The sequence below is a fragment of the Bos indicus x Bos taurus genome, chromosome 11 (genome assembly GCF_003369695.1).
Source record: "Bos indicus x Bos taurus breed Angus x Brahman F1 hybrid chromosome 11, Bos_hybrid_MaternalHap_v2.0, whole genome shotgun sequence".
Classification (NCBI taxonomy): domain Eukaryota; kingdom Metazoa; phylum Chordata; class Mammalia; order Artiodactyla; family Bovidae; genus Bos; species Bos indicus x Bos taurus.
Genome location: NC_040086.1, coordinates 77,407,688 through 77,424,344, shown reverse-complemented (window position 1 = coordinate 77,424,344; position 16,657 = coordinate 77,407,688). Strand labels below are relative to the sequence as shown.

At 38.9% G+C, this 16,657-nt stretch overlaps 1 protein-coding gene across 4 annotated transcripts in view; it reads right to left on the bottom strand.

The window, feature by feature from the left end:
- Nucleotides 1-16,657, bottom strand: part of LDAH (lipid droplet associated hydrolase) — an 88,604-nt gene that overhangs the window by 16,430 nt on the left and 55,517 nt on the right. For 3 of the 4 annotated variants that reach the window (XM_027555981.1, XM_027555982.1, XM_027555983.1), the window contains exons 5-6: nucleotides 9,153-9,387; nucleotides 446-528 (exon numbers count right to left, since the gene is read on the bottom strand). In XM_027555981.1, the coding sequence (XP_027411782.1) occupies nucleotides 446-528; nucleotides 9,153-9,387 (318 nt within the window). The remainder of the gene's footprint in view (nucleotides 1-445; nucleotides 529-9,152; nucleotides 9,388-16,657) is intronic. The other variant, XR_003513460.1, reaches the window with a different exon arrangement.

The following is a 16,657-nucleotide window of genomic DNA, read 5'->3' as shown; positions in this document are numbered from 1 at the left end:
AACTATTTCAATCGTTCCCTTTCTGCACCTGCTTGTATAGAAAACTGGTCTTGATGTCAGAACTGGGCATTCCTACACTAGTGCATTGGAGAATAAGAAAGACGGGCTCACCGAGTCATCAGATCACAGGAATGTCAGTTCTTTTCCAATGTTTCACTTATATTTTAAAATAACTTTTTTTTCCCATAAATATTATTGTGAGTCTTTTCAGTACAGAGCTCTAGAGAAAAGTATTAATTCTAAAAATAAACCCAACAAAAACAGGTGGTAAAACATATTTAAGTAACTATGCAGTCAGCTTTACTTACTTTCTATGCAACTTTCAAGGACTACATTAACGTTAACTAGAACATGATCTGAAATTTACAAACTCTTGAGGTCTTATAAATTCTAACCAACTCTAGCCTTTCATCCACAGTAAGTACTGCCGCACTAAAGTGATTACCTTAGGTAAATGTTCTTTGATGGTTTCGTCATCTCTCTTCACTACCTCCCTCATTTCTTGGCTCCCAAGGTAGGCAGCGTTAACTACATTAAAAAAAAAAAAAGACAAACATTTAGAATATATAGAACAAACACAAATGTCAAAGTAATTGTAGTCAATTCCTGTTTCACCCTTTTCTTTTGGCAAGTGCTATGTGATGGAAGATATCAGTGAGGCCAAGAGAGGCGTGAGTCAGTGACATGCACTGACTCTGGAAACAAGGGCATGCCCTATGTAAGGCTCTCTCTTACCTTCACCTGGCTTTCTCAGCAGCAACATTTAGCTGTATGATGGCCTAATGTCAGATATCACAGCAGATGTGTATCACTGTACCTGATCAAGGTATTTTTATGACTTAAGGATTAGAACCACACATTTTAACAGCTAAATCATGCATACCAGGGAAACCACACACAGTTGCAAACATTAAAACATCTTGGTAACCTTTTTTTAGAAAGGACACAACTATAAAGAATGTCTGTTTTAAAATAGGTTTAAATGATCTTGAAGAGTTAGTTGTTAATGAAGGTCAGTCCTATTATACCTATTATATGCAAAATAGGTAGAGTGACTCCCATTTTCAAGATGACAAATATCTGGAAAAGAGGAAGAAAGCCAACGGTAATCCAAATTTGTGGGCTTCCCTGGTAGCTCAGTGGTAAAGACTTTCTGGTACTGCTACACAATTTTTCATTTGATTCTCTGTGCCTTGAATTCCACTTTGGTTGGTGTTATTACTGTTAGTTTGCTTTCTTTTTGGCATCATCCTCTTATTTGTCTTTTATTTTTACTCTTTTGTCATTTTAAGTACGCCTCTTGAAATCATAAATGGATCTTTTTAAAAACACAGTTTAAAGTCTCTCTCTCTTAAATATAGGACTTAACATACTTGTGTATATTGATATAAAAGATAGTTGGTCTGACTCCAGTCAGTAGGCAGAATAAAGTAATAATAAAGTTCACAGCAGAAATTAATCAAATTGAGACCAGAAAAACAAGTGAGAAACTAAATGAAACTAAAAACAAGTTCAATAAAACTGATAAATCTCTACAGCTAGACTGTTCAGAAAAAAAATGTGAGAATACATAAAACATTACCTATATCAGGAATGAGAAATGATAACCCTTCAGATACTACAGACATCAAAAGGATCAGTTCAGTTCAGTCGCTCAGTTATGTCCAACTCTTTGCAACCCCATGGACCACAGCACGCCAGGCCTCCCTGTCCATCACTAACTCCCAGAGTTGGTGATGCCATCCAACCATTTCATCCTCTGTCATCCCGTTCTCCTCCTGCCCTCAATCTTTCCCAGCATCAGGGTCTTTTCAATGAGTCAGCTCTTCGCAGCAGATGGCTGAAGTTTTGGAGTTTCAGCTTCAACATTAGTCCTTTCAATGAACACTGAGGACTATTCTCCTTTAGGATTGACTGGTTGGATCTCCTTGCAGTCCAAGGGACTCAAGAGTCTTCACCAATACCACAGTTCAAAAGCATCAATTCTGCACTCAGCTATCTTTATAGTCCAACTCTCACATCCAAATATGACTACTGGAAAAACCATAGCCTTGACTAGATGGACCTTTGCTGGCAAAGTAATGATAATTAGGGTAATTTTGTGGACTTTGCCATGAAATTTAAAAACTCAGATGAAACAGTCTGTACACAGACACAAATTTGAAGTTCACTTGACAACAGACAGGGGCTTCCCTGATGGCTCAGCAGTTAAGAATCTACCTGCAATGCGGGAGATATGGGTTCGATCCCTGGATTGGCAAGATCCCTTGGAGGAGAAAATGGCAACCCACTCCAGTATTCTTGCCTGGAAAAAAAATCCCATGGACAGAGGAGCCTGGCTGGCTACAGTCCATGGGGTTGCAAAGAGTCAGACACGACTGAGCGACTAAGCATTCATGACAATAGGTAACCTCAATAGTTCTCCTATCTATTAAAGAAATTAAATTTGTAACTTAAAAGCCTCTCCACAAAGAAAACTCCAGGGCAAGATGAGTTCATTGGTCCATTCTACAAGACATTCAAAGAAGAAATAATATTGATTCTAAATAAATTCTTCCAGAAATGACTACACATATATGGTTATTTAATTCTTGACAAAGGTGGCATTTCAGAACAGCAGAAAACAGGTGGTCTCTGGTAGGCAGAATTCTCCGATGACATAAACAATCCTTGCCCTTTTATAATCAATCCCCTCTGAGTGTGGGTGAAACCTGTGAGTAAGATGACATATTGCTCCCATGACTAGGTTATGTTATAAAGTGGAGATGACTTTAAGGGAGATTATCCCAGTGGGCCTGACCTAATCACACGAGTCCTTCAAAATCTGAGTTCCCTCTGGCTAGCAGCAGAAGAGAAAGTCGCAGATTCAAAGTCCTAAGAGGACAAAACTCACTGCTGTTGGTTTGAAGATGGAGCCCATGTGAGAAGGATATGAAACTAACCTCAAGGAGCTGAGAGGGACCCCTTGCTGACAACCAGCAAGAAGACAGGGACTACAATCAAAATGCCAAGTGAACTAGATTCTGCTGACAACCTGAATGAGCTCAGGAGTGGACTTGGGATATGCAGGGGGCATAAAAGAGGCTTGTGATATCCAGGCAATGGTGATTCTTGAGCTGGGTGGAAGTTACATGCGAGTTTACTTTCTGATCATTCATGGAGGTAAACATTTTTATGTTTCAGGCACTTTTTTCTGCAGTGTTATCCTTGAATTAGTGAAATGTATAAAAATTCAAAAAACGTGTAAGGAATCTTATATTTCTAAAAAGCAAAATTTTCATTGGGGGATGTACTTCACCTTTATTCTCATTTTTGTTTTTCCAGGTAATTTCCCATCTATGTACACTTTTTCATTGTTTGCTTTTAGAAAGTAGAATACAAGTTTCCTTTCCAGTAACTGCTCCAAGGAAGCCATCCTTTTCTTCCCTCAGAAATGCTCGTAACACAACACAGTGGTCAGAAACAATAATACCAGATAGAAGTGTAATTTCCTAAGGGGAAAACACATTTCTCCTGGCAATGACTGTCGACAGCATTCCTGGAAACCCAGCAGAAATCAGAGTTTCAAGCACCACAGTGAAGGAAATATCTAGTAGTAGCAGTAATGGAAACAAAACATGAAGGGAAGAGAATGATTTAGAGGAATGTACTTACTTACTTTCATTTCATAACAAATCTAAATACAGGTGTAAAAAACCCTCACTGAGTCTAATGTTCTATTTTATTTGCTACCATCATCTTCTGAAACCTTCTTAGTGTTTAAATATTACTACAGGACTTCAACTCACAGTGGAGTGGCGAAGGAATGAAATGAAGGCAGGCTAAAACCGGAAGACCAATAGGACATTCGTGTCACAGGCTAAACGCTATCACTAAATTCTCCAAGTAAACACGATCTACAACAGAAGGCTGCCTTCTGTTTAATTAACCTAATCACCTACCTTAATGCCATTTTGTCCATCTGGAAAATTCCCAAGTCATCTTCAAGTCCGAATTCATTTGTCTTCTCCCTTATTTACCTAGGTAGAACTAGTTTCTCCCTTTCTCGGTACTATTTCTGCCCTGCATCTGTGTTCATATCAGTCTTAACTGTGATATATTAAAATTCCTCACACTGATTTACTCTACCATGCTATGTAAATATAAATGTAAATAGAAATATAATGTTAGGGTGATTTTATATATATATATATCTCAACAGCTATATTTCATTTATTCTCTCCAGTGATTATCCAGGTCCTTGGTTCATGGCAAGTGTCAGTAAGGGCTGTTAAATAAAATAAATGAGTAGGGACTGAGCTGGTGTTTTTCTTTTTAGGGGAAGGTTTGGGGGGAGGGTCAGGAGGAAAAACCTACTGCCATCCTTGAGGGAGAGCAAGAGCTGATGTCACAAGAGAGTCTAGACACTGACATGGGGAAGCCAAGTTGGCAGGTATTTGTTGATCTGATTTGTAAACAGATACTCTTATCAATGTAACAGAGTTCATCAAAGTAAAACACACAACTCAAGGCATATGATTTTTAAAAAATAATACAACTTTTTAGAGGGGTAGATAATTTAAATACACACACACACACACACACATAAACTTCTATAGAAAAAAATAATAAAACCTTCACTGAGTCATTTAATTCTAAAGCAGAGGTGATATTCTAATACCATATCTAATTACCTTTTGCCTAAATCCTAATACTGACCACACACACACAAAATTTTTTTCCTTCTCTGCTGAATTTAAGGCTAAACTTCCATGAATAATTAAAGCTGAAGTTGGCTTTTAATGGATTTTCCTAAGTTACACACAAAAATGAGAGACTAGGTAACATGTGAGTCTGGTTTTGTCTTATTCAAAATATTATTCTGGGATTAAGTCAAAAATATTCTGAGAAGAAATTTGTGATTCTTTAGTGAAGCTTATGTGTCAGCAGTTCATTGAATAGTTTTCAGTTCATATAACTGTACATGCTTTTAAAAGTTACTTCCATATTGATTAAGGAAAGGAAAGATTACAAAAGTCTCTTACAAGAACGCATGCAACAAAGGTAATGAAATCCACCAGGAATGCCCTTTGTCTGCACTATGTTTTTCTAATTAGGTAAATGAAAGGAATTAAGACATCAATTTGGTCTAACTAACAAAAAGACTCTAGAATATTTTTAAATGTTAATTATCTTGACCTGTGATACTGCTAAGCTAAAATATATTTGCTTTTAGCTTTGATCAGAAAATCCAATTTAGCTGTCTCAGTGAGAAGTCTATTTCTCATGAAACAGAAGAACATCTATTATAAAGAAAATACATATAGCAACTATTACAGAATTAAAGGAAAAAAAAAACCATGAATTTTCTTTAAAAGTAATATGCAAGACAATCTAGTTACATAAATTGAATTGATGAACACATGGTGAAGTTTATGAAGCACACTAACTGAATTAGGGCTACTCTATCTTGAATGCTGGATAGGAAAGGAGGTTTTACTCAGTCTGGTAAAAAGGGCTAATACAGACTCTCAGCCTATAAGAACTGCCATTTTTGCCAAAAGGACAACAGCATTTGAAATATCTGAATAGTTTTGTTCCTTGAACTTTTCAGACCTTACTACCACAAAAAAATATGTGTATAAACTAAAGGATACAGAAAATCTGTTTCTATCCAGATAGGTCAGGATTTATTATCCACCACTTGGACTGGCAAACTTCCTCCGTTTGTTTCCGTAAGATTTCTACTGAAGCACAGACATTACATAATGTGCAAACACTGCAAGCCCTCCTTTTAGGGGGTAAACTGGTCAGACTGGTATACTGGAGGTCATTGTCTGGATGATAGTCAAACCACAGAGAAGTAGGTCTGGAGGAGGGAGGTCTGCAGAGTACAGATTTCACCACTGTGAATGATCTCAGATCTGGTATTCCTTTCCCCCAGTGAGCCCTCTCTTTGTGTAAAATGAAAATCATGTCATCAACTCAAGTGGTTGGTTGAAATATTGATTAGCCTTCACCATTCATGGGATAGAAGCTCAGGAGGAATACACTAATCATCTTCAAGGGTCAGGGACTTAAGAGTATCAGCCTCCCTCAGCTGGGACCTTCTTCCATTTGTCCTAAGCAAGGTAACAGGAATCACTAGTGGGATGGCTAGGGCAAGTCTGGGTAAAGGTACATTTTATGGTAGCCATTGCGAGAAGAGGCAAGGGTGAATTGGTATCCAAAGTGGAGAGGTAAAAAGATGCTGGCTAAGATGATGGAGACGCTTGGTTAAGGATTAGCCTACTGTCATGAGTAGAAGATTAAACCTTCTTATAGAGAATAAACCAAGAACACAAAGCAGAAAGAACACAAAGAACAAGAACACAAGAATAAAACAAGAACACAAAGCAGGTAATTCTTGCCTTCTTTCTCTTTACCCAAAGTTATTATAGATGGGGTGAGTAATGAGGGAAAAAAAGAGACTACTAAAGTATTGGTTACTTGGATGTTAGAAAGCCAGATCTATCAATAGAAGGACGAGAACAGAAAATCAGAGAAGGAAAGGATGTCAGAAATACAAGGGCTGTGCTCCAAAAGTTTGTTTGCAAGTTGGTTGTTTGGAACAGAGATGAAGCAACGTGGCTGAGTGTTTAGTCTGGTTTACAGTCTATTTTGCACATCTTGTAACTGTACTATGGGAAAGAAATTCCACAGTTCCTCCAAGCAACAATGCAGATGGAAGGCTCTGGTTGCCTTGAGTCATGGAGGGGAACGTGTCCTATGCCCAAACTGTCTTGCTCCTTGATGCCTGCATTCAGGGCTCCCAAAGACTCAGGAGTCGTCAATCACTGCAGCTGAAAGGAAGATTCCTTTCTCTTGAGCACAACTTATGGAGCCTACATCTTCAAGAGGGTATTTATAATTCTGTGAAGTGTTCTATGTGTGTGCATGTCTAGCAGCTCAATTGTGTCAGTCATGTCCAACTTGTTGCAACCTCATGGACTGTAGCCCACCAGACTCCCCTGCCCATGGGATTTCCCAGGCAAGAATAATGGAGTGAGTTGTCATTTTCTATAAATTAAATCCTGTTGGTTGATACAGTTGCTGAATTCACCTATATCCTTGCTAACTTTCTGTCCTATCATTCTACTGATTGTTGAGAGGGATATTTACGTATCCAGCTATAACTGTCCATTATCCTTTCAGTTGTATCAGTTTTTGCTTCATATATTTTGCAGCACACTTGGTTTGTACATACATATATTAGAATTACTATGACTCCTTAGTAGATTAACTCTTTCACTATTATCATTATGTAATATCCCTCTCTGTTCCTGGTAATTTTCTTTGCTCTGAAGTCTACTTTATCTGATAGTAATATAATCATTCCTGGTCCATTTTGATTAATATTTGCATGATATATCTTTTCCCATTCTGTTATTTTCAACCTACCTATATGATTATGCTTTAACTACATTTTCTGAAGATTGCATATACTCAGGTTATGTTTTTAAATTCATGTTGTCAATCTTTATCTTTTAATTGGTGTATTTTGACCATTTGCTTTAATGTAACTATTGGTAATGTTAGAGCTTGTTTGCCATTTTATTATTTGTTTTCTGATAGCTATCTGTTTTCTATTTTTCTATGTTCTTTCTCTGGCCTGTCTATGTGTTACTGAATGTTTTAGAATTCTATTTTGATTTACTTATAGTGTTTTTGTTTTTTTTAAAATATGTCTCCTTATGTAGATTTTAAAGTGGTAATTCTAGGTATTTCACTGAGGGTGTATGACTTACACCCTCAATGCCATTTTCACTTACTAGGCTATTTCTTTCTCTTCTATGAGGGAAAAATAAGGGGCTGGACCAGCAGGTCCTCTTCAGTCTTTGGTGATTTTTATGACTGTTCCAAGCCTGGCTTCCCTTCTCCCTATCTTATCTTCTTCCTCTCCCTTGCTAAGCCTATAATAAACAATAGGTGTTTGTAGAACGTTGTGGGGGGAAGTCCATAAATACAGCAAATAGGCTGAACTTTGTATTTGTGATGACTGCTTCTTGCTGTTTAGGAAAACACGTCCTGCATAATCTGTGGCTGTATAACTATAAAGGCAGGGGTGTGACTTGTTTCTGAACTCACTATGCACGTGAAATTGTGGGAATCAATGTAAGTGAGCACCATAAATTTTAGACAGTAGTCCTGCTTTTATGCTTGACTGGAGCAAAGAGACAGCAGCAGCAGCTACAGTAAAGGAAGCCTGACACAGTGGCATACTGCTGGGATTTGAACACTACCCACTAGTTGTGTGACTTCAGGCAAACTGTAACTTCTCTGAACCTCAGTATCTTCATCTGTAAAATGGGGACAGGAATACCCGAACTTCATTAGTTCTTCTGAGGACTACAGGTAAAAGCTTAGAACAGTGCTATTTGCTGCTGCAACTGCTGCTATACCATTTATTGGAGGCTTATTATAAATAAAATACTAGATAGGCACTTTGCATAAATTATCACATTTAATCCTGTAATAATCTTTTGAGGTACAGGATATTAATATCTCCATTTTATAGACTATGGAGGTAGCATAATTTTATTATTAAAATCATTTGTAAATATAGTATAAATTAGTACTAACTAAAAGATAAATTACATTTAAAAATATCATTTGAAGCCAAAAAGTAAAGTACCAAAAACATTCCCTGGCATATTCAGAAACTATAATTACTAAAGCCTCCAATGTTATACTACCATGACTACTATTTATTACTTTTTAAAATTTCTCCAAAAACTTCTAAAGAGCAAAGCAAAATCATAGTTTATTCACTCTATGAGGATATTAGGCCTGGTTTCCTTGTGCTGATTTTTGCAGTTTATACACTGAGCTTAACAGGGAACACCGTGGATTCCTGTAAGGGACTCCATATATAGTAGATAGAGAAAAATTCTTTCTCATTGTCCTGCAGCTAGAGTAGAGAATCAGAAGGATAAGGTTTAAAATTAAAGCCTGATGAGGCTTCTCTGTCATTTAGAATATCCCTCACTATTTTCATTTTGTTTCAAGTTTTAAACTTTTGGGAGAAAAATATAACAAATAATTCCTTGTTTCAGACTCACCCACTGTCTGAGGTTATTCTCTTAACACTTTCTGATATAAGAATAAACATATACATTTTAAAATGTGCTTACCAAGGCAGAATGGTTCCAACATATTCATACACAAAAATTCCCTTGGTATGTCCATCATTTGAAGGACCATTCTGATCGCCAAGAACTTGATTTTCTCAGGCCATGGTTTAAGCAGTAAGTAGCAAGGAACATAGAGAGCATATCGAAGCCAGCACAAAAGAGGTGTGGCAAACCTGCCTTTGGGTGACTCAGACATTCGCTCAATTGTTGGAAACAGCAGAATGGAGCGAATTACCTATAATGAAAAAAAAAAATTTGATGAGAAGTTTTCCTAAGGGATAAGTTACTGCTTTCTCATTTCTTCTATATAGTATCTACAAATGACTAGGTTTTAGAACATGGCTAATGATCTATTCCGGAGAAGGCAATGGCAACCCACTCCAGTACTCTTGCCTGGAAAATCCCATGGACGGAGGAGTCTGGTGGGCTGCAGTCCATGGGGTCGTGAAGAGTCGGGCACAACTGAGCGACTTCACTTTCACTTTTCACTTTCATGCACTGGAGAAGGAAATGGCAACCCACTCCAGTGTTCTTGCCTGGAGAATCCCAGGGACAGAGGAGCCTGGTAGGAGGCCGTCTATGGGGTCACGCAGAGCCGGACACGACTGAAGCGACTTAGCAGCAGCAGTAATGATCTATTCAGACTGAGAAGTACCATCCACTGCCTTCTCAGGCCTCAACCAATCTGGGTAGGATATAAGGATGTCCCTCAAGTTGAAGGGGTTAATTTTCAGGATGAAGAGGAAATCAGATACATAAGTTTTTGATTATGACAGCAACTCCCACTCCTTTTGAAAGACTGCTGAAAGTAGAAATGAATTTACCATTTTAGTGGATTACCAATTTGACTAATGATGCCCAAAGAGATTAAAACTACAAAAAATACTCTATTTCTAGTCAGAATTTCTTTTATTCATATTTGGAGATAGTTTACTTTTGAAAAGCTCCTCTATTCTGTAACCTTACTAGCCAAAGATAATCTTTAACAGGACCATATGTATATATGCTGCTGCTGTTTCGTCGCTTCAGTTATGCCTGACTCTGCACAACCCCATGGACTGTGGTCTGTCAGGCTCATATATGTGTGTATATACATATATATGTATATACATATGGGCTGTGCTGAGTCTTCTTATTGCATGGGTTTTTCTCTAGTTGTGGCAAGTGGGGGCTACTCTCTAGTTGTGATGCACAGGCTTCTCATTGTGGCAGCTTCTCTTGTTGCAGAGCACGGGCACTAGGGTTTCAGTAGCTGCGGTTCCCCAGGCTCTAGAGCACCGGCTTCTCAGATGCTCCACAGCATGTGGGATCTTCCCAGACCAGTAACTGAACCTGTGTCTCCTGCATCAGCAGGTTGATTCTTTACCACCGAGTCACCAGGGAAGCCCAGGATGAAATATATTTTTAACAACTGATTCAACTTCAATAAAGCATGCATGCTCAGTTGCTCAGTCATGTCTGACTCTTTGTGACCCCATGGACTGTAGCCTGCCACACTCCTCTGTCCATGGAATTTTCCAGGCAAGAATACTGGAGCAGGTTGCTATTTCCTTCTCAAGGTGATCTTCCTGATCCAGGGATCGAACCTGCACTGGCAGGCGGATTCTTTACCAGTGAGCTCCTTGCGAAGCCATGGATAAGATTAGTGTCCTTAAAAGGACAGACACTTCCCAAGAGCACAAAGAAAAGAGGTCTGGAGAACACACAGAGAGAAGATGGCCATCTATAGGCCAGGAAGAAGTATCACCAGAAACTGACCATGTTGGCATGCTGATATTGGGCTTCCAAACTCCAGAACTAAGAAAATAAATTTCAGTTGTTTAGGCCACCCAGTCTATGACATTTTGTTAGGCAGTTTGAGCAGACTAACACCTATCTCTTAATATCACAGTCAATTTTTGTCTGTTAATGAACTTGATACAAGTGTAATCATGCAGTGTTTTTATTTTACTTCCTTCAATCAATATTGTTTATAAGATCCATCCTTGTTGATGCATATAGAAATAGCTCATTATTGTTGCTATCTAGTTTTCCATTGTAAGAACACAACACAATTGATTTTATAGATAGATATCTAGGTTGTTACTACAAATATGCTGATATTTTTACACATGTATATTGTGCATGTATTGCTGTTGACTATGTCATCTCAAAGTAGAAATATGTGGACATATGGTTGCACATGTTAGCTGCAGTGTTAGTAGGTAGTTCCAAATAGTTTTCCAAAGAACTTGTACCAGCGTACTCCCCTACCATCAGACATGGGCTTCCCTGATAGCTCAGACGATAAAGAATCTATCTGCAGTGCAGGAGACCTAGGATCAATTCCTGGGTTGGTAAGATCCCCTGGAGAGGGGAATGGCAACCCATTGCAGTGTTCTTGCCTGGAGAATTCCATGGACAGAGGAACCTGTCAGGATACAGTCCACACCAAAGAGTCACACATGACTGAGGGACTAAGTATACACACATACCATCAACCATTAGGGTTCATAGTGTTATATATCCTCATATTTGGTTCTGGCAAACTTTGTAATTATAACTGTAATTGACTAACCTGTTATCTGGAGGTATTTCGTTATGGCTCTGACTTAAGGTTTTTATGTCTTTTTATGTTTTGGGAACATTTTCTATACATCCTCTGAAAATATCTTATTTAAGTCTCACATTTTTCTATTAGACTGTCTTTTTAAATTATTGATTTGTAGAAGGTACTTTTTAGTCTAGATACCAGCCCTTTGTCATGTTGTAGTTCTTGACTTGCCTGTTCATTCCTTATTCTTATTTTTTTTTTAATGGAGATAAACTCTTCCGTTTGATACAACTGAATTTAACAGTCTTTTCTTTTACAGTTATGGTTCTCTGTCCTTGGTTTAAGAAATTCGTCTACAACCTCAAATCATGAGGATATTATTTTTTTCATTCAAAAATATTTTAGAAATTAGATTTTTCAGAAATGAGACAATGGTAACTTCTTATCTGTTCTACCATGTGGATTTAAGCCTTGGGCTGGGTTTAACTTTGGTTGTGAGTCTATTCCTTTGATTTTGGGCATCAATGATTTATCATTTCTTTTAAGTATTTACATTCCTCCTTCTGGATGAACTGGATGTATTTCTCCTGGTAGGACCTGATAGTAAAGGTGGGGTTTTGTGGACTCAGTCTCTTTTTCACCTTCTACCATTGACAGTCCTTTTTCATAATAATCTATTTGGTGGCACTGACCAAACGTTACATTGACCAGGTAACACCTGTCACTCTGCCTTCATGTCTCTCTCACTGATAGAGAACAGGGATTTGAGGGTAAAAACTGTGGAGGACCCTTCTTTCTAATCATATCTTCTTGTTCTTCCTTGGTCGTATCTAGCAGCTAAGGGCTTAGCTATTTCCTACAGGCTTTTCCTTTTCTCTCAACAATATCTGAGATCTTTTCATTGTTTCTTTTTCAGTCACAATAATCTGATTTCTGCTACATGTCCTTCTCTGTCAGGTAAGTAAGAATGTACTGTTCCCTAGGCCTGCATGATGACTAAATAAAAGACGTTCTTTGGGGGCTGAGAACCACAGCCTTTTCAGATGATTTTTAAAATGCTGGATGGGTAACAACACGTTGCAAAATGCTCATGATGTGCTTTCTGAATGAACGCTGCGTTTCTGCGGCCTTGGCATCTTCTCAAGTACAAAGCAGAGGAGAAGCTGGATGGACTGTACTGAATCAAGGCCTTATGGAGCATTCGTGGGTGCTTGTGATGCAGATCATTGTGGGTTCCAGAACGTCAGGGATGATCCAGAATCCTCCAGTCAGAGCCAGCTGCCTGCGTCTCAGTGGGTTTACACAAAGGTTATATATATAAAGAGTCACACAAGGGTTACAGGGTCTCTGTGAAATCTGACTAGACAAGAAAAGTCAGTTAAAGGAATCATTCTCCCTGGATGCCACTTCCAGAGTGAACTCCAACTCAATGCTTTTGAACACAAACAGAGGAGGAACGAGATCAGCTTCGGAATCGCAGGGCTTTACGGGTGTTTGGTCACCTTCTTTGTCCCCTTTTAGCGTCACACAGGGCTACAGCATTCCTGACCCACCCGTGATGACGATTACATTGAGGACACAGGGTAAGCAGAGTACAGACACAAGCATCCCAGCGACAGTTGCCATCAGTCTCGGGGAGCATTGGTAAAGAACATGACAGCCTTATGACATTTCCAGGGCTCCTGAACAGGCCTCCCTATTCTCACTGTCCACATATAGTAGGCAAGCTACTGTTTCACCTTCACCTTTCTGTCCAAAGATATTTTTCAGGACTGCTCCCAGTAGCTCAAACAAGGCTGCTGTCTCTCTTAGACATGTGGAATATATCCTTCAGAGTGGCAAAAATTAAGAAATCTAACAATATACCAAGTACTACTGATGTGGATCAATAAGAACACTTATTATGGCATAATTGCTAGCCTTTCCGCTTCAGTTTTTGAAGTACAGTCACTTTGGTGGGTGTCTGGAGCTCCACACAGAAAGTAAATTTCATCAAGTTGTCTAACGTTAGCAGTTTGATTCAGGGCTCTAGCATTTCACTTGGATACCAAACAGCATGCTTTTTAAGAGTCTGAGAGGGAGAAACAATTAAAAAAAATCTTTTAGCAATTGGAGAGGTGCTACAGTTAACCACTGACTTTACACCTTCAAATTCAGATTTCTTCCCCTGTCTTTTGGGTAATTTTAGTGTCATGAATCCTTTAATTCCTATAAGAGCTACAAACATTCTGCTCGTCTTAGGACTCGAGAGATTTCACACAGGGGTGGGTTTATATGGAGCAATCTTTGGTACTGAGAGAGGAAGGGCTTCATACTGCCCTGCAGGGTCCTCCCAACTGAAGGGCTACGAAGGACCTCCTTCCCCATTGCACAGGAAGAGTTCTCCCTTGACGCTGGAGAGCGGGTTTCTTTAGCAGCTGCAGTGGCAGCAAAGGCAATGATGAAGAAACCAACTTCTGAGCTTCAGCTGGGCTGTCTTTTGTTAGTCCCAACTGGAGCAAAAGTTCCCCGATCTGGTAAGGAAGCCAGGTTGGCCAAAGTACAGTCACTGCAGGCTCCTTGGCAGGCAATATTCTTCAATAATATCTTTAAGAGTTTGATGGCCTAGTCTTTCACTTTTTCAGTCCATAATCTACCTGAAACTGATTTTTACGTGTGAAATACGGGTCTAACAATTTTCCTCCATATGGAAACTCAATTGTTACAGCACTATTAACTGCAAAGGCAGTCCTTCCCTGCTTTTCTGGTGTGACGCTCCTGCAGCAAATCCTGTACGTGAAAGGTCCTTTCCTGGGCTCTCTAAGCTGTTTTATTGACCTACTTTTCTAACTCTGTGCCCAGAGCACAATGTCTTACTTACTAAAGCTTTAGATTTTGGTATTTGGTAGAGTAAGTTAAACCCCATTTTCTTGTTCTTCAAAAATGCCTTGAGTATATTTGGCTTTCTGCATTGGATATGGATATGAGTTTCATTTATAAAAACATAATTATTAAGTAATTAAGAGATGATACCAGTAAGTTTCAAGTTCTATGATGGGGTAGGAAAGACAGAAGATAATGAAAAAAGACTGGAAACTGCTGGAAGTGGGCTCTAAACGAGGTGTTTTAGTGAAGGTTTCAGAGAAAGGTGACATTTATGCAAAGGCAGCTACGGAATGAGCAGAAGATATTTGGAAAAAGAGGTTTTCTGGGAGAGGGAAGAGCAAGTGCATAGGCCATAAGATAGAACCTAATTTGGTGTTTAAGAGAGACTTCTCTGGTGGTCCAGTGGCAGAGACTCTGTGCTCCCACCGCAGGGGGCCTGGTCAGGGAACTAAATCCCACACGCCACAACTAAAGATACTGGTGCTGCAACTAAGACCCAGTGCAGCCAAGTAAATAAATAAACATTTTACAGAAAGAGAGAAACAGGCAGGGCAGTACAGCTGGAGCAGAGTGTGTGAAAGGAGAGCAGCTCGGTTGTGACCATCATAATCACAGGGGCAGCAGCCGATGGATGGTCCAACGGGCCTTTGGTTTCCACTCTGAGTCACCGAAAAGCTTTTGAAGGGTTCTGAAAACAGGGATGATATGTTTGACTTCCATCTTAATAAGATTACTTTGGCTATTGCATCGTTACTAGTGTCCTAGAAGTACTGTATCAATGAAATTTTACGATTAAAAAAAAGTAAGAGTTAGAAATATTGGTGGCAAAGAGTCAGACATGACAGTGATTGAACAACAGAAATATTGCAAGGTAAAATGACTATTTTTGGTTTATGTTTAAAACATTAACAAAATTTCATGTATAAAAATAATAGCTAAACACCAACATAAAAAGAAATGTACTACGCTTATCTAAAGAGAACTTTAAAATCCAAAGGGACATTTGTTCTTCCATGGCAAAGGAGATATAAATTCTGCCACTAAGTTAACTGATCAATTCAATTCATTCAATCCCAATTAAATACTAAATAAGATGATCCTTATTTTGAAATTTGACAAATTATATTAATGTTCATCTGGAAAATGAAATACATTAAACCTAGGAATTCTGAAAAAGAAGAGAAAGAGGGCGATCAGCTTTACTGACAGTACACATTATGAAGCCATGATAGTTAAAACTGTATGATCAGAAAAGGATCACACAGCTCAGTGGAACAGAAATGGGTCTAGAAACAGACCTGAACATATATGGGAATTAAATTTATGATAAAGGTATTAGTGGAGGAGGAAAAAAAAAAGCTGATACATAAATGCAGGCAAATAGATGGGGAAACAATGAAAACAGTGACAGACTTTGTTTGGGCTCCAAAATCACTCCAGATGGTGACTGCAGCCATGAAATTAAAAGATGCTTGCTCCTTGGAAGAAAAGCCATGACCAACCTAGACAGCATATTAAAAAGCAGAGACATTACTTTGCCAACAAAGGGCATCCAATCATAGGTATGGTTTTTCCAGTAGTCATGTATGGATGTGAGAACTGGACTATAAAGAAAGCTGAGAGCGGAAGAATTGATGCTTTTGAACTATGGTGTTGGAGAAGACTCTTGAGAGTCCCGTGGACAGGAAGGAGAGCCAAACAGTCCATCCTAAAGGAAATCGGTCCTGAATATTCGCTGGAAGGACTGATGCTGAAGCTGAGACTCCAATACTTTGGCTACCTGATGCAAAGAACTGATGCTGGGAAAGACTGAAGGTGAGAGGAGAAGGGGACAACAGAGGATGAGATGGTTGGATGGCATCACTGACTCAAAGGACATGAGTTTGAGTAAATTCTGGGAGTTCGTGATGCACAGGGAAGCCTGGCGGGCTGTAGTCCATGGGGTCGCAAAGAGTCAGACACGACCGAGTGACTGAACTGAACTGAAATGCAGCTGGGAAAACTGGAGAACAGAATTATTTAGAATAGCAAAAGACTGGAGATGGATTTCCATAATTATGATTAGTTACATAAACTATGATATATCTATCTAATGGAATACTATGGT